The sequence below is a fragment of the Ochotona princeps genome, chromosome 28 (assembly GCF_030435755.1).
Source record: "Ochotona princeps isolate mOchPri1 chromosome 28, mOchPri1.hap1, whole genome shotgun sequence".
In the NCBI taxonomy this organism is placed as follows: domain Eukaryota; kingdom Metazoa; phylum Chordata; class Mammalia; order Lagomorpha; family Ochotonidae; genus Ochotona; species Ochotona princeps.
In genome coordinates this window covers 8,146,476-8,165,585 of record NC_080859.1, presented here as the reverse complement: position 1 = coordinate 8,165,585, position 19,110 = coordinate 8,146,476, and the positions used below count along the sequence as shown (strand labels likewise).

The following is a 19,110-nucleotide window of genomic DNA, read 5'->3' as shown; positions in this document are numbered from 1 at the left end:
GGCATTTAGCTTAGCAGTGAAGATACCCGTTTCTTATATCACAGTAGACACAGGTTTAAGTTCCTGCTCTTAACTCCAGAGTCCTGTCGATGTACACCCTGGGAGGCAACAGTGACGGCTCAACAGTTGTTCCCCTGCAACCCACCTGGGAGATCTGAACTGAGCCTCTGATTCACAACTTTGACCCTAGACCAGCCCTGCTAATTGTCAAGATTTAAAGCGGAGGGTGGGGGAGGGGGTTGGAACAGGGGCAGGGAGGAAATGTACCAGCACGTGTGAGCCAGTTTGCTCACTCTTGCAAATACATAACTAGAGAAAAGCACTGAAGTGGACAGATCAATAAGCAAGTGTACAGGTAAACTTGGAAGTGGTATAGTTATGATTTGAAAGACATTTCAAGCTAACATTTAAAACCACAGGATTGATGAAATAACCTGGAATTTTAAAAAACAGGAAATGCGGTCTGAACGTGAATTCTAAGATATCTAAATTCAGCAAAGGGTGGAGGAAATGACAAGAGATTAAAAAGGTCAAGAGACAGAAGTATTTGAATAGTATCTCAGAAACCAAGAGAGACATGATTTAAATTTCAAGTGCCATGACTGTCACCTGCTGATGGCATGTAATACATGATAATGACAGAAAAACACCCATTGGGTCTGGTAGTTGAGTGTCCATTTCCAAGTTTGGGAAAATACAGACAAGTTAGGTAAAGGAACTTAGCATCCAAAAATGCCACTTTGGGATACCCCATCTGCTATCACCGCGCCTGGACTGAAGTCCCAGTTCTGCTCCCTATTCCAGCTTTGTGCTCATGTGCACCCTCAGGTGCGACAGCAGATGCCTCACGTAGCTGGGCCCTGCCACTCAGAGGAGACCTGATTGAGTTCTGGTCGACTATCCTGGCTCCGCTCAGCTCTTATGGGTATTCAGTCAACAAGCCAAGGGGAGACTTCCGACTCTTTCCAAATCTCTATGTTTCAAAGAAGCAATATTTTTCAAAAAACAATAAAAACAGCTAGATGAATTCTTTCAAGATAAACTTGTGGAGTGGAGAGTAGACATGAAACAAACAAGAGATGCAATTTGGAAGAGATTCGTGCTTAAGGTGGGCAACAAAGTGACTGAAATTGAAAGAAACATCCAGGCTTATGAAGGCAGGAGGAGTATCTATATGAGAGGACTGGCTTTTATAAAAAAGACTTCCTCCATCCTTAACACAATGGAGTTGTGACCATGTTGTAAGCCAGGTTTTTTTTTAAAGATTTATTTTTATTGGATAGTCAGATATACAGAGAGGAGGACAGACACAAAGATCTTCCATCTACTGATTCACTCCCCAAGTGACCACAATGGCTGGAGCTGAGCCAATCCAATACTAGGAGCTTCTTTCAGGTCTCCCACATAGGTGCAGGGTCCCCAGGCTTTGGGCTGTCCCCAACTGCTTTCCCAGGCCACTAGCAGGGAGCTGGATGGGAAGCAGGGCTGCCAGGATACGAACTGGTGCCCATATGGGATCACGGGTGTGCAAGGCAAGGACTTTAACCACTACACTATTGTGCCGGGCCCCACAAGCCAGTTTTTAAATCTGGCATAAGGAAAGTAAATAATCCCTCCTGGTAGTCTTCCTCTCAATGTCATTAGCAACAAGGCTATGAACCTATATTTAAATCCAAGAAGGGACAAAAATGTATCAAGTAAATATCACTGAAATGACAACATCTAGTTTACTAGAGAAATATTCCAATTTTGGATGATGCTGAATGTTCACTTTGCAATGTTAATCATGGAATTTTAGTGATACCATCTGTCTGCTTATGTGATTTTCTTCCATAGCATTTTCCATTTCAATTCAACTCCAATTAAATGTTCATGCTTAGCATGACATGTGCTCCAGCTCTTGAAGACAACATATCATTCAGAAGTCTGTTGGTAAAAAAAATTATCTGGGGCCAGCATGGCGGCATTGAGTTAAGCTAGTGCCAACAACATCAGCAGCCCTAATGAGTACCAGTTCACATCCAGGCCACCCCACTTCCGATGTAGCACTCTGCTGATGGACCTGCCGCCCCCTGTGGCAGACCTAGGTAAAGCTCCTGGCCCCGACCTAGCCCAGCCCAGCCCAGCCCAGCCCTACCCAGTCCCATCCCACCCACCCAGCCCAGCCCAGCCCAGCCCTACCCAGCCCCATCCCACCCAGCCCATCCCACCCAGCCCCATCCCTGCCCAGCCCAGCCCAGCCCCTGCCATCTTGGACACTTAGGTAATCAACCAGTGCATGCAATACTTGTGTTTCTCCCCCTTTCTCCCCGAAATTCTGCCTTTCAATGAAAAATTTTTACAATATAGACTAATCAAGATTTGCATTGTCCTTTACTACTTTAGCACAAGTGAAGTATCTTTTTATACTAATCCCATTGATCTGATCCTCAATACCCAAATACAGTATTAAAATGGAAAGAAATCAAACCTGCGTTAATTCAGAATCTTCTCTTTGACTTGCAACAATTAAATAATGTTGATTTTGCGAAGTAAAATATTTAACTTCAGAACTTTCTGCAACAATGATTGATTGTACCTGCAAAAGAGATACAAGAATTAAACTGACTTCAACTATGGACAACACTGAATAAGTATCTAAAGTTCAAGACTTAAAATCATTCTACTCCCATTTATTTAAATGTCATTTCAAGAGATGAAGTAAAAACATACAAGTGAAAGCATTCATGAATTAAGGTATCTTTGTCAATTAAAAGTTTTAACAATACCTCAACATTTACTAACATTCACTTTGCTCAGTCTTGCAAGTTTGAATCTCATTTAAATTTTGCCATGCATGAAAACAAGGAAATATTTTTACCAGCAGTAATCTGAATGTAGGTGTGAATGTATACACATTGTTAATGGAAGGCTTTTCCTTGTTTCTTTCTTCCTGAGTAATCACAACATATGGGGAAGCACCAATGCTGAAGGCCTCACATGTTTTGGCATTTTTTATATCTAAATCCTAGAAAACAAAAAACTAACTCACAATGCATCCAAAGTTTACCTGCATGTTGTGTCTTGTGCACCATAGAAAAAGCAATGTTTACCTCAACTGGAATAAAAACCCCTTGCCAGCGGTAAAGAGCAACGGATGGTTTCTGTAACATTATGCCATATGCTGACTCGTGCAAATTAAAGAAACACCAGCCAGATGCCGAGTCTTCTAGAAAATTTTGAAATACAGAAAGCACAGCATGCATTCCCCCTGGAAAACACACACACATCAATGTGATTCACTATTGGATATTCCCTTCCCAGATCTGTTCTGATTTACTGTTAGTGAAAAGGTTGGTTACTAAAATGAAGATCTGTCCAGGGTGAGTGTGAGTGTCTCAGGCATGTGCTCCTGTGCACAGAGATATGTGAGAAAAGTTAGAAGCTGTAACAAAACATGGCAACTTCAAACAGTAAATGCTAATGCACTGCTTTCCACTATACACTTTCCAATGGATATTTTCAAATACATACTAACTGTACATTTTTCCTATTTGCTATTTCTTTCTATGACACAATTTTGTAGGTACAGGGATTCCCCATCCCCTGGCACTATGCCTCCCCCATATTATTACAACAGTATAGTCCTTCAGCAACAGTCACAAGTTCAATATCCTGCAATTTAAGTGTGGGTGAAGGAATGGCAGAAAACCTAGAAACCTTAAGGTGTATTTCAGTTTCACCGGGAATCCCTGTATTCAGCAAGAGAGATGCATAATGCAACACCGGAGCCAGTGTTGTGGCACAGTAGTTCTGGCCACCACTCGAGACACTGACATCCCATAGAAGCACTGAGACCTGACTGCTGCACTTCCCGTCCAGCTTCCCCGGAACGTGCTTGGGAAGGCAGTGGGTGATGGAGCAAGAGCCTGAGCTGCTACCCACACGGGAGACCTGGGGCCACTGCAGTCATCCGGGCCTGTCACCCTGCCTTTCAAAGAGATCATAAAAGGGATGCACTCCCAAGTATCATTAACTTTCATGAAGATGGTGAAAATAGAGTATGAGAAGTTACAATATGCTATATGGAAACAGGCTGTACTTTTTAATTACACTGTTAACCTGAAATGATTTTACCGTCAAGCATTTCCCACTTGAAAGCTCTTTCTATTCAGTTATTTGCGTAATTAACCCCCCACTGATGATTTGATCTGAGTTCAAGCATGAATACCACTTAGAAGCATTTCCCCTTGAAACATTTCCGATAGCTTAAAATACATTGATGATTTTTTTTTTTTTTACTTATTTGGTTGATTTCCATTATCCCTAATTTGGAGCTCCATCAAGTTCAGCACTAGGCATGTCATATGACTGACAATATTTATCTGGGTGCATAAAAAAGAATTTAGGTATCTGCCCTCCATTTTCAATGAATCCGTAAGATAGACAAAATGTAAATGTTCTATATGCAACAGAACATACTCATGCCAAAGGCTGTTTCAGATACTGTCTCCCACTCCACACTCACGGCCAAATCAATGCCATTGGTACGTGACACGTTTAGATACACAGTTCTGTTAGCTTCCTCTACGTCCACAGAGGTGGCTCTAAAACGGAAGAGAAGGTTGTGGTAAGCACACAGTGTAATTTCTACGTACCTAAAATGTATGTTACTATCATCTACTTAATACACTTTAATTTAGACGAGATGAGATTCACTAATGTTACATCCACAGGCACAGAAGTATTTATGAACATCTTTCAAACGCACAAATGAAATGCTTGGATACTCTGATCCTAATACTAAGAGTTTACAATTCAAATTCATCACATGGATGTCAAAAATATCTTAGAAAAATGAGAAAATTCTTAGCATATTAAGAAATTAGAACCATTGAAGTATTGAAGACATACAAAATAAACATTTGTCAGCTTTCCGAGGGAATTTTGTCAACTCATATTTTTAAGTTATTTGATTTGAGCAACCAAGTATAAATTCCATCATTCCTTGCTTTTCATTTAAAAATGTACAATAGTGCAGGCAGTTAGCCGACAGTATCAACTTAATATGGACCCTAATCACATCACAGATACGAGGTTTGATATTTGGATATTCTCTGAATCTGAGTTGTCACTACAAGCATCTCGTAATGAGATCACAAACCCTCTCCCTTCTGCTTTCCTATGCCAGTAAGTGTTCCCTGCTCTGCTTCAGAAGCAGAAGTTTCCTTGTACACAAACAACACCTGTTTTCAATTGCCAAGATGCCAAAGAGTCCCAAAGGAGCCTGGTTCTGCAAAACAGTTATCCGGGTCTGAACACGTTCCCCTAGCCTGGCACCACCAGTTGGATTCAACAAGGTGCATACAAAATGCTCATCCATTTCTGGTTCTGAGTCTAGTATGGCAGATATATGAAGAGCCTGCAAATGAAATCAGAAGGTAAAATTACTAGAGTCACTATTTTTGTGATAGACACAGAAAATTCACTAAATACTTGACAAAATTCTCTGGGAAATATCAGCATATCTTTATTCAATACAGATCCCAGAATAGGGTAGTCGATTGTGCTAAATTACTGCTGGTGTTTTTTTTTAATGCTGTGAGAGTGTCTAAAAATCCTTACAGTACTGAAAAGAGCACCAATTAAATCTGTCTTCATTTTTGAAAATGTTTTACGCCATACTGGATATATACTTTTGCTCATCTCCAGTCCGTCACGAGGCAGGTGTAGTCACTAACTAGTACAACACACCGAAGTTCATCAGTAGGAGCACAGACAAGATGAAGCCTGCCTAGTGCAAGGGGCCCAGCAGTGAAACTCCATCAACCACAGGGGCGTGCAGCACAGAGAATCTGGATATCGAGTGCCAGAACCCAGACATACATGGCTACACCGAGCATGATTCTGCTGAAATGTAGCTTATACAGCAGCACAAGGGGTCTTCAGAGACAGAAATCACACATGGCAAAGTTTCCTCCGATCATGGACAGGCTCAGGTACAAGAGAAAATTCTGGGTGATGACGACACACATACAACTCAGGTGTGTGCCGTCAAGGCTACGAAACTGCACATTTCTAAGTCTATGCATTTTACTGTTTAAGCTTCACCAAACCTCCACAGGCAGCCAGGATAGCTCTGTAGGTTTAAAATTCTCCTTTAATTTACTCTAACATTTTTAAGTTGTCAATTCTTTCATCACACAAGTTTAGGAAGAAAATCAAAACACTAAAGATTTACAAAGTTAAAATATAAAACATGACTGCAGCAATGACAAATTCATAAAATACTTCAAATTTACATTTTGTACAAACCCATTAAAGGCTGTAAATTTCCAAAGGCATAAAATAGAACACGAAAATACACATTCAAAAACTGAAAACATTCATACAAACTTACCATCATGAAAAGTGTCTAGTTGCTGAATGGAATGTTTGCAACGAAAAGCTTTAAATGCATTAGTCATATTTTATACATCTGGCTTTAAAAATGTGTAAAGTTAATACAACTAGCTATTTTGAACTGCTTTTTTTAAAGTAAGCTTTAGTAACAGGAGCAGAAAATTCGCAGTAAAGAAAGGTTTAGAAGATCAGTTTCTCTTTTTAGGTAACATTCATGATTAATCTCAAATCCAGTATGTTTCCTCTAATGAGATACTCCTGTTTATAAATAGGCATTTGGAGTCAAGCACCCAAATCAGATACAACTAAATTGTGGCGACCAGGCATTACTGCGATTACCAAGTGTGAAGAGTGGCAGGACATTTTTATAAATAATGACTTATTTTTCATAGACGATATGTAAGGTTCTCCCCCAGATTCCTGGAAACTATATACTCTGAAGAAACTGCATGGCTTTCCAAACCTTTTTGCACAAAAATTCACTTCTATTTTCGTATCATTTTCAATTACCCTTATTTGGTAAACCCTTAAGTAGTATGTCACGAAATGTATTCAAAATCAAAAACAGAATCCAATACTCTGGCTGAGCCAAGCTAAGCTGCTGCCTGCCAGGCTGGGATCCCCTATCAGAGCTCTGTCTGGAGTCCCAGTGGCTGTTGTGTCTGTTCATCTGCCTGGGAATGCAGAAGATGCTCCAAATGCTTGAGCCTGGTCACCCACATGAGACATGAATGGACCTCCAGGATGCTGTTGCGGTCCAGGTGGCCAATTGGGAAATAAACCAGCTGATGTAAAGATATTTCTCTTGTGATTTCCCTCTTTTTCTGTTGACACTCCCTTCAAGTGAGTCCTTTTCAAAAACAATTTTAAAAATCTTGTGTTATTTAAGTACAACTACCAATTTGTGCACTTGCATTCCCCACAGCCACACAGTTGGTTATTTGGCTTATTTTTGGGGGGGGAGGGGGTTATTTGGTTTGTTTTTTGGTATAGAAAGGCAAATTACAGAGAGAGGTCTTCCATCTGCTGGTTAATCCCCCAGATGGCCACAAAAACTGGAGCAGATACAGAAACTGACCCAGTATCAGGAGCTTCTTCCATCTCCAATGTAGGTGCAGAGGCCCACGGACTTGGCCATGCTCTACTACTAAGGCCACAAGAGAGCTGTATCAGAAGTTGAGTAGCTGACTCAAACAAATACCCATATGGGATGCTGACACTTACAGGAAAACAATTACCCTGCTAAGCCACTATGCTGCACCCCCTACTTTTTTTTTAACTTTGTATCATCTAGGGTGTTCCTCAGAAAATTTTGTGAATACTAGAAAAATTGGGGCCAATCATAACATAGCATGGTAAGCCACTATATGTGACAATGGCATCCCACAACAAGCACCAGTTCAAGTCCCAGATGCTCCATTTTCAACTCAGCTCCCTGTTAATGCACATGAGAAAATAGCAGAAGTCAAAGTGTTCGGCTTCTGTCACACGGCAGACCTTGCTTCGGCCTGGCCTGGCCCCTACTCAGTGGCCATCTAGGAATGGCACTGGTAGACAAAATGTTTGTCTCTAACTCTGCCTTTCAAATAAATTTTTAAAAGACAGTAGAAAGCATCTCCTGTTCTCATGGAAGATTCTTACCATACCTTGAATCGAACACCCTCTTCCAGAACGATATAGCCTTTGGAAGGAGTCAGATCTGTGGACTCCATTGAGGTATTCACTCCTGTCACCAGGAACTGAACAGTCACCGTGCCAAACAGTCCCTGGGCAGGTTCCCGCAGGACATACAGCACCGCCACACTCTCCTGCACATGCATTGCTGTTGGCTCTCTTAGGAAGAAGTGGTCCGAGTTGTTGAATGATAGTACTCCTGGTCCATCATCATTGGCAAGGACAGTAATTAAGGCTGTCAAAAGAAACATTTAAGCAACAACTGAAAAGAAAGGGTTGCACAAGCTATAAAGGGTGTGTGTGCCTATTTTACTGGAAACTTGGCTAACTCTTACCAACTGAGAGAATTCTGAGCTCACTTTAGAAACTGCAGGAACTTTTCAAGAACACTTAATAAATTATATTTACTCATGACATAAACACACCCGGTCATGGAGTCACCATTATAGAATAGTTAATTGAGCCTCTGCCTGACACCCAGAATCCCACAGAGATGTTGGTTAGAGTCCCCGTTGCTGCACTTTCATTCTGGCTTCCTGCCTATACAACTGTGAAAACAGTGGAAGATGGCCTAGGTGCTTGGGCTCTGCACCCACGTGAGATCCCAAAACAAGTTCCTGGTTTAGGCCATTTGGGCCCTAAGACAGTGAATGGAACAAGTTCCTGGAGTGTACATCACTCCCTCTCTGTGCAACTCTGCCTTTCAAATGAAATTGTAAAGAAAGTAAACACCCAGTCGTCTGGGAATAAAAAGCATCTTGCTAAGCAGGATGAAGCAATATTGGTCGCAGGGCAACAGCAAAAATCAAACTTCATACTGAAACCTTAGAAGCCACCCCACTAAAAACACAAGTGAGACAAGGATGCCTGTTCTCATGGCTACCATTCCACAGTGTCCTGGGCCTATTAGTAAGGAACACACATAACCAAGGAACAGAAAGCATGAGTTAGAACCACCCCTTTGTTCTAGGCAACATGACTGTCAGCTAAGAAAATGCAAGAAAAACACCAGCAAACCATAAAAATTCACACCATAATCAAAGCTACCTTCAGTGCAGAATGTTCTAATTTTTACTATGAATAAAAAGTAAAAACCAGTCCACTGATTTCCTGGAACTATTACAACCCAGGATTTTTCTCACACATATCTAATAGGACAAATAGGAGTATAAAGATTAATTTACTTAAAAATCCCAAGGAACACCCAGCCACTAGCTCAAACAGACGGCTGAAGAATCAGTCAGCACAAGGCCCTCCAAATGCACTTGGGTACATCAATCCCACCAAGGGGCTAACTCACGCTAAGGACTCTGCCAACTCTACAGTTTGCCTTTGTCTCATTTTCCTTCTATGAGTTGTCAGAAGGGCATCACAATATGTTCAGGAGTAAAGATAAACTGTTTCAAGTCAAGAATTCTGAGTTCCTGAAATCTGCGTGCACTGTCAGTTTACCCTGAGTCTGCAGGACCAGCATGGCCGTGAGATGCCACAGTAGGAACTACCTTTATTACTTCATCTGCCCAAGCAGGGAATCAGAGCAGAACTCAAACTCCAAAGCCCAGCTATTAAATCTATAATGAGGGAACTAAGGATAAATGTAATCCTTTCCTTGAAATTTTTACTTATGGTACTATATTTTAATTTTGAAAATATGAGGAATTTTTACTTATGTACACACATACATACATAAATAATACATAGACCAGCAGCGATGTTCCACCTATAAGGGAATTTGAAATACTTACCTTCATAAACTTTGATTCTAGGCACTTAAAACCACTAAGAGAACCAATTCCTTCTAACTGACCCCATATTAGCCGACCAGCAGGAGACAAAAGGATACTGTACAGAAAATGATCCATTACCTGTGGTATGCTCCCCTAGCTCTAGTCCAGGAGAAGGATTAGTTAAAATCAGCTGAAATTTTTCATCTCCTTCTGGAATGTCATCATTAAGAATCATGACATCGATATTTTTGTACCTTTCTCCATCAGCAAAATGAAGAACCTGGTTAAGAAGGCAAAAGTAAACAGCAGTATATCTAAATCCACGCAGCTTATATCGAATGCTTAGGAAGAAATACAATAGGGTTGTGAGTGTAACAAGTTATTTCCATGGACCTCTCCCTTCCCCTTTATATTCCAATTGATCTATTTAAGACAGTGTAGCAAGTGAAAATGTAAGTGTGGAGAAGGAAGTCAACATTTGGTTAAGCAATAAACAGAAGAAAGCAAATAGGAAGTATTTTATGACTCTAGGTGTTACAGTGAAGTTAAACCAAGGGAGTGAAATAATTAAGATTCTTGAGAAGCGTAAGAGATACTCTGAAAACAATTCTGATACGAATTCTGCAACACCTTAGCTTGTATTTCATAAAATAGTGAATATACACAAGTCTTACAAATAGTACTGATGGTTAAACTTATCTTATTTGCCAAGAGTGAAGGCAACTCCTCCCCCCAAGGGAATATCTACCCTATTGTAGTATAGAAAGCATAACAGCTTCAGTTAACACATAGGATTTAAATCACCAGAATTCTCAACCAAGTGAGGACTATAAAATAACCTGTACAAGTCACCTGTATAAAATCGTGAGACCCACCATTGGGGTGAAGATGTAATCCAACCCCAGCTGTGCTTCCAAATTCTGGGCGTACACAAACAAGGCTACATGGCCCACTGCCGCTCTGCTCCTCTGGGCTACCAGCGTGAGGCTTCCATGGGTTTCATTTACTTCAAACCTACAACAAAGTACAGAGAATACTCCTTGTTCTCCATTTCAAGCTTCTGCTAGTAAATAGCAAAGAATCTGAAATTCCAAAAAGGACATCCACAGCCTCAGCCTCACCTGTCACGTTGCCACTCAACAACACCTCGGGCACCATCATTGGCATCAATAACAATTTCTGCAGTCAAGCCTTCTGAATCTGAAAAACACAAGAACCTTCTCTATTATCAGCATAAATGGCCAAAAAGATCTTGCCCCATTGAGATTATGAAGTTCCCATTGCCTGAGCAGTTCTGACACCATTAAGAGATGTCTCGCAAAGAGAAACGATTGTTTCCAGAAAAGAACACTTTTTGCTAACAAGAAGCACCAATAGGTAGAAATCTCATCAACTTAGCATGAAATCATAAAATAGAAACAAAGCCATAATCCTTAGTTTAACAAACAATACTTGGCATCTCTCCTACAACATCACTATTTCAGGAGGAAAATGTGAATCACTACACGAAGTAGAAACACCGAAGGAAAAAAAATAGAGAAAAGCAAGGAGTGTGAGAAAAAATACAGGACTGAAAACTAGCTTCACTGTGTGTTATCAGTGCCTACAAATCCATCTGCAAATACTGTGTTAACTGCTGGCTTCTTGAACACCACATCTCCCTTTTAGATTTCAGAGGTGCTACCTTAGCCTAGGATACTTGATGAGAAGTGTGTGAGTACTAAAATGTGACTCCTTAGAGTAAGGAGACCAACACTATGCACACAGAGAAAATAAAATTAGGATTTGTGCCCATCAGACTAGATGCTAACACGCAGATGTAGAACTCAGATTGCATCACTCAAGTCTAGCTCTACCCACCACATCCTAGCTGTGTGACTTGGGACATGTAACAGTTTCTTACTCTTCCTCTTCTGTAACATGGGAACATGGATGTAAGGACATTACTGACACCCAAAGCATGTGAAACAGATGCATTAGGAAACATCCCACAGTCAAGTATTCAAACTACCTACCAAGAATAAAAAATAGGATGTGTTTGATTAGCTTTCCTAATATGAATATATACCTTAATGATACTTTAAAGCAAGCAACCCAGTCATTTAACTCATCCATTTCCTTTGGAAAAATAAAATGAAATTTTAACATACTGTTTTACTTAAGAAAAAAGTTTTTTGAAAAGAGAAATGGGAGAAAACAAAGATCCCATTCATCGATTTATTCTTCAAAACCCCAGTAAGGTTAAGGGTGGGCTGGAGGAATTCAATTCAGGTGTCAGGAATTCAATCGTGTCTCCAACACAGCTAGCAGGAATACAGGTACTTGAACCATCTCTCCTGCCTCCCAAGGTTCACATTAGCAGAAAGCTGTAGTCCAGAGCCAAAGCTGGGAGTCAAACTGGATACTCTGATATGGAACACGGCATCTGAACTCATCTTAATCACAAGGCGACATGTCTACCCTGCAGCATTTTCAAGTTGTCTCAATAAGCATTAGAAATAAAGGCAGTTAGCCAACATTGTGATATAGCACGTTAAGCTGTTGCCTGCAGGGACAGCAAACCAACTGGGAGCTAGCTCGAGACCTGGATACTTCACTTCTGATTCCTTGCTGATTTGTCTCCAAAAGCGGTGGAGGAATTCAAGTGCTTGGGCCCCTGCATTCACTTGGGAGATCAAGAGGAAGCTCCTGGCTCCTTTTTTTGACCTGGCCCAGATTCAGGCAGTGTCCATTTGGGGAGCGTATCAATAGATTCTAAAATGTTCTGACTCTACGTCTCAAAATATATCTTTAATTTTAAAAATGTGAAGGAGGAATGTCTAATTCTTCAAACCTCCTGGGTTTGGCCATGCGTCTCTTGTAACCCAGATTAGTGTCCTTCCGCCCAGAGCACCTTGCACCCCAGAGGCAAGGGCACTGCCCTCCCTGCTGTTTACCTCCATCCCCCATTGGACGAACCTCCCCACAAGTATTCCAACAAAACTTCCCAGCAGTCAATGTCCAAACTACGGATAGAAATCTGTATGTGGACATTGGAATGAATCTTTTTAAAGGAAACTACAAAAATTTATAGTAAATTTCAAGTTTTACCTTTTAGTCTGTAATGAATTAACTGAGTCTTTTCTAAAAGCATGAAGAGAGAAAGATCAAAGGTCAAAACAGAACACAGGAAACAGCCAAACAAAAGCTCAGTTTACCTTAAAAGAAAAAAATTTTACTTTAGACATCTAATGAAGATCACTAGTTTTTTGAAAGACATTTTCCTTTAAAACTTAATTTCAAGGACTAAGAATTTAGTTATAAAACAGTTGTAAACTTTCAAAGAGTATCACAGCATAATTCTTACTGTCTTTAGCCATCCGTTGTACAAAATTACCATCACTAAACTCAACCTAAAACCCCATTATATTGACATATATGGCTGAGATTAACAAATATCATAACAAGTCTGATTGAAGGATTAAGTTCCCTTATTTCAAAAGAACAAAAACAAAATCCTATCATACCAAGTCTGGGAGGAAATGAAGTTAACGGAGCCATGATAAGTTCAACAGAAGTTAAGTTCACCAGGAAATACTCTTCTAGCTCTGGCATATCATCCTGTAAAATTACATTTGTTAATGCCTTTCATCATCCTCAGAGAAATTGCTTTACCACTCACAGGTGGTTTTAAAAATATCTTAACATATTATACACAAATAGAAAATAAAAATTCACATAAGGCAAGAAAATATTTAAATAGAAAAGATGACCCATACTTGCTTATGCAGGAAGCTTTCAATCATGAAATCACTTAAATGATACTATTTTGAACTTCTTACACCAACTACGTAAATACACCAACCTTAACATTTTAAAAGTTAAAATTTTAAGTTACCCTAAAACCCAGCATTTAAAATGCGGGATTTAATGATAGAATTAAAAAAAGCACAGGCTTCACAGTTAGGGAAATCTAATATCAAATTCCATAAAGTGTCAGTTAGAGGACCTCAATTCAATTATTAGGGACGGATGTACTACTGCTTCAAAATAGCTTGCATGGGCTAGAAGGAATGTACTGTATTGTTTTTCATCATTGGTCCACACAATAGCAATAATGTACAAGAGGTTCCCAAAACAAGAGGATTAGAAAACGTACATAAGGCACACAGCCATACACAAGCACATAAATCAGTAATTTACACAGTTCCTAGTAAACAGAATTTCAGAAAACAAGCTTAGTGTGAAAAAAATTTTGCAAGTCACACATACGAGGTCTTTCACAGTTCATGGAAGTGCGGATTATGCAAAACACTGCATGGGTTTCAAAATTTTTCCACACCAAAATAGCAACATCTTTTTATGTTAGTTTTCCTGAAACTCTGAAGCACCCTCCTACATTTATGCACATACACGTGACATCAGTATATGCACACCAACCCACACTGTTGTCTTCATTCTGTTTACTAGAGATAAATTTCCATGTGAACAAAAGTACAAAAGTGAGAATCAGTGTTCAGGTGATACTACGTGATACAAGCATCGACTTGTGTTAACAGTGACATCACAGAACTGTGCTCCATCTGTTCCTACTGCCAAGTCACTCGCCTCCTCCTTGTTGCTAAGCATGCCACTCTCCAGGGTGGCTTACCTTTCTGTGAAAATGCCTTCTTCCTAAGCCAGTGCTACTCAGGGAGCAGAAATGGTTGCAAAGAGCCAGGGAGATTGTGAAACATGGACTGTAAGTTGCATTTCTCTAACTAGATCCAGGAGTGGATTTAGTTTAGCACTATGACAGTCACATCCCACGCTCGAGTGCATGGTTTGATTCCTGCCTTCTAACTCCAGCTTCCTACCTGTAGACTCTTAGAGGCAGTTGCGATGGCTCAGCTGAAGCCACCTATGTAGAAGGCATGGACGGAGGTCCTGCCTCCCAGCTCTGACCCACATTGAGCCATTGGACATGTGGGTAATGAACCAGTGAAAGGGAACCCTCTGTGTCACTCTCAGTCTCTGACTCACAAAAAATAACTTGCAAAAATTCTTAAATTACATACAATAAAGACAGGAAGGAGTTCTATGTTTTTTTTTTTAATTTGGCTGTGTATTCACCCTTTCATTAGTGGCAGTTACTGCCACAAGGAAATTGCTCAGGGCAGTGCCAATGACATTATTGAATAAAACTTACTGGGTGAATAAGCTCTGTGCCAAAGCAACAGTGAAGTTTTTAAACAATATTTTTTTCATGCTAAGTTCCTTAGGCTCAGGGATATCTCCTTCCACCCTCCATCCCCTCTGCACTTCATTTTCCTCTATTATAATAGTACCTGAACAATAGCAAAAGTCCTTCATGCTTCTATTTAAGTGTATCCTAACACTGTAGGTTTAAGAGAATGGCATAACGTTTTTTGCTCTACCAGTAAACTAAGGATATTTCTTCATTGCCTTCAATTAATAGACTATTTGAAAAATGACTTATGTACACATTTTATCAAATCTTGTGTTACACGCCCCATTCAGACATTAAATTCACTTTCTGTTTTACAGCTTCTGAGTTCTTACAATATAGTATTAGCTCACAAAGTCTCTGAAATCATGAACAAAGTAAGAGTTACCAACTTCAGATGGTTTATTCTACTTGTAATCGTATAAAAGGAAGCTGCCTCCAGGAGCATAAAATTTTGAAATGAGCAAAATACATAGGTCAAAACTCTTAAATGCAACATAATTCTCTTCTCTCCCTTCAACACTTCCATTCCATCATTTCCTACTCCCACTGTAGATGCTTTTTTTATAAACCACCTGGTAGCTCAACACTAACCATCCCCCACAAACTGTCCAAGATCTTACAATATGAAAGACTATATGGAAAGCAATTTCAGTCAACAGTGATCACTGCAAAGTTGGCCATAATCACATTTTATGCCTCCAGTGAATTCCCCCCAGTATCTAATTTAATCATTTCCACTGAAGAAATTCTGGCCAATGGAGTTGTTGGTCCAGTTAATCAATTGGAACCATCAAAACATTCTTGGAAACTTCTTAAGCCAATGCCATTCTAAAGGAAACTGCCTCAAGGAAATTCTTTATCACAACATGTTTCCATTTAAAAAAAAAAAAAGCACAATAGCAGGCCTGCTTACCTAAGGAAAAACCGAAGCCCCAATGTGGCTTAGAGAGAAATCATGAACACAAATAACCAACAGGGGAATCCAAACTGATTAGAAGCAAATTCACCAAGTTTCTGGGGATTATAATTGTACAAGAAAAATCTTGTACTACAAGTAACTTAAAACAGAACTAATATCAGATAGTCCTAATCTTCATAAAACTGGATGTCTTAAAATGCAAAGTTAGCTACAGCTACTACTTCTGTTATGGATAGAAAACTCTAGCAAGTTCTATTTTCCATAGGGTCCCTTTGAGTTTAACACAGTAACAGGGCAAGTACACAGGAGTTGTACCTCAAGGATGGTAATGTTGATGGCAGCTGCTGTTTCCCCTTCTTCCAAAATCAGATAGGCAACTACAGGAACAAAATCAACTTCTGGCTCTGCTAGGTGTCCCGTTTGATTCTTGAGACTTAACAATCCAGGAACTGTGGCATACGTGATATTGATTACGCCTAAATGAGCCAGAAGCAAAAGGTTTCTATGAAACTGGTAAAATGTCTCCTTGCCGACGTCCCATCTTTCCTGACCCTAATTCCCCATCACCCAGGATCTTACAGGAGGTGGCTCAGTGTTGCCCAAGTGTGGGTGAAGCCTATTTCCTTTGCATTGGGCTGTGTGGCTTGCTTTGGTCACAATGTACAAGGCCAAAATGATAATGTGCCTGTTCTCAGCCTACACCTCAAGGGGCCCTGTTTGCACTCTGTTGCTCAATGGAATAGAAAATGGAAGAAAATCTGTACTGTCAATGGAAGGAAAAAGAGACCCAAGTGGAACACACTAGCCCCGGCCAGGCCAAGCCTTGACCTGTGGTCCCACAGCCAGGATGTGCCGAGATGTCACAGCTGTTATAAACAGCCCATGTTGTCATCTTCTCAAGAACAAGTTGTATAGTCCTGTCCCAAATGGATAAAAAGGATTCTTTTCCTGGTTTATTTCAGCAATGTCTTTTATCCACAATACTGAGCAACTCTCGCCTAGAAACCCCAGTTCATTCCTGAGTGACAGACCTAGAGATCCGAATTCTCTGTTGATGAAAAGCTGGATGGTTACATTAGCCTCCTGTAGGAGAAGGAATCGCGACGCAAGAGCAAAATTGACGACTCCATGGGGTTCATCACTGGCCTCCACCGTCAGGGCAGCCGTGTATCCTTGAGCATCAAGCAGAGCCATTCCTGCTGGCAGCACACCTGAAAACACCAGGGCCAGGGGTGGCATCAAGAGATCCCACAAAGACATTGGCATGAACTTCCAAATACCACCCAGGTAACTCCACACTTGAGCACAGTAGCCAGAAAGGTCACTGCTTTTAAAGCAGTCCTCCTCAGGCTCACAAATAAAACTGAAATCCCAAGTTTGACAAGTAGAACCCACACTCCAATTTTCTTCCAGCAGTAAACTCCAACTTTTTTCCCTTGACAAATCATGATCAGCATTAGCTACATTGGATGTCGGAAGTACAGAAATTGAGCAGGTAATTTCCTCTAAGTTGAATCTATCTGGGAAACTTTGCCTTGCAGGTAAGATGACCACATTACATGTCTAAAAGCAGGGTTCATTTCTCAGCTCTGGCTCCTGCCTCTAACTCGCCACTATGCCAGATCCTGGGGGCCTCCAGGTGCTGGCTCAAAGGAGTTAGGTCATTATTGCCTACAGAGACCTGAACTGAGTTCTCAGCTCCAAGCTCCAGCCTGGCACAGGCCTACCCATAGAGGCTCATTGGGGAGTAAGCCAAATGGGAAGCCACACTTCCTCTGGCCCTCTGACTCTCAAATCCTTTAGGAAAGGGTAACAATTTGAATTGTAAATATAATTAGTACAAAAACTGTGTTGCTCTATCAGGATAAAATGACAACACATTCTACCTTTGGAATTGTACTTATTCCTTCACTGTTCAGCAAAAGCTTTACATACAGCTTTTTCCTGAATATAGACAAATATTCCCACACTGTAGGAGTGGTTTTATGCATCTCACATTTCCATGAGATGGATAGTATTTAAAATAACAATTTTGAAATTGATGTGCATCTAGCCATTCAATACAAAAATTAACTGCTGTTTCCGTTCTAAATATATCAAGAAAAAAATCAAAACTGAATTTTGAATTACCTTGCGTCTCAACATCTGACAGAGTGACTTGGTAGACTTCTTTCTCCTCTGGAATCTTGTCATCCAACAAATGCACAGATATTGTGTTGTTCAAGGATCCCTATGTCAAACACAAAGAAACCAACCCCATCTTCTGTGACTGAACAGAGATTATCTCCTCTACTTACTGTGCTTACGAAGTATTCTAAATACGTTTCATTCCAACAAATAATTCTGTGGTTTAAATACAACAAAAACCGTTGATTCATGGGGAAACAACCTTAGAGTAGGCAAGGTCTAATTGTGACAGATCTTCAATGAAATATCACGAATCTTATACAATGAGTACTATTGCTCAAGATTTCAGACAATAAGTAGCGGAGATTGCTACAATACCGATCAATAGAAAAACATGGATCCAGGAAAAGACCGACGTTACAAGGATACTAATTCCTTAGAAATCCAAATAGAAACTCATGGTAGAAAGTAGGACAGGCTTGTCTTAAGATTCAGGCAGAGTTTTAAAGAGAATAAATTTTTAAAAATTCCATCAGTGACTGCAGACAAGAGAAAGGTGATGTACTGGTGCCAAGTTGCTCACCCCTGGATTTCTAACTGCATTATAAAGTTTTTCCTTCTGCTGTTACCTCAGGAAAGAAGAGTTGTCCAGAGAAGTCGGCAAAATTCAACTCTAAATTTTGTCCAATAATTTTCCAGTTAACAGTAACATTTCCCCGACCAGGGGGCGTTCTTATCACATGGAACTGTAGGATTTCTCCTGCAAGTACAATATACACATTGATGAATGCTTAATGAAAAGTGAATTTAAGGTTTGAACTCAGCAAACTCAAGCATGCAACTAGTACAGCACCTTCTCGAAGGACATTACAAAGTGACTTGAGTTTTCTGGAAATTTTATACATGCTGATTTTTTAACACAGGAATTGCACCATTAAATACTTCTATTTAATAGAACTTTAGGAAATCCAACATGTAAAAGTTACAAAAGCACATGCTTAAATGGAAACACAAACTTGTATACACTCCAAAACATGCATCAGAACCTAGTTGTAGAACAACCTAGTTGTTCT

At 40.2% G+C, this 19,110-nt stretch overlaps 1 protein-coding gene across 1 annotated transcript in view; it reads right to left on the bottom strand.

Moving 5' to 3' along the window:
* The window catches only part of ADGRV1 (adhesion G protein-coupled receptor V1), a 387,995-nt gene that overhangs the window by 296,981 nt on the left and 71,904 nt on the right, over nt 1–19,110 (bottom strand). The window contains exons 35-48 of the mRNA XM_058656191.1: nt 18,667–18,797; nt 18,041–18,140; nt 16,942–17,121; nt 16,226–16,386; nt 13,289–13,382; nt 10,904–10,982; nt 10,658–10,796; nt 9,921–10,062; nt 8,028–8,290; nt 5,226–5,401; nt 4,462–4,586; nt 3,093–3,250; nt 2,861–3,007; nt 2,471–2,578 (exon numbers count right to left, since the gene is read on the bottom strand). Coding sequence (XP_058512174.1) covers nt 2,471–2,578; nt 2,861–3,007; nt 3,093–3,250; nt 4,462–4,586; nt 5,226–5,401; nt 8,028–8,290; nt 9,921–10,062; nt 10,658–10,796; nt 10,904–10,982; nt 13,289–13,382; nt 16,226–16,386; nt 16,942–17,121; nt 18,041–18,140; nt 18,667–18,797 — 2,003 coding nt within the window. The remainder of the gene's footprint in view (nt 1–2,470; nt 2,579–2,860; nt 3,008–3,092; nt 3,251–4,461; nt 4,587–5,225; nt 5,402–8,027; nt 8,291–9,920; nt 10,063–10,657; nt 10,797–10,903; nt 10,983–13,288; nt 13,383–16,225; nt 16,387–16,941; nt 17,122–18,040; nt 18,141–18,666; nt 18,798–19,110) is intronic.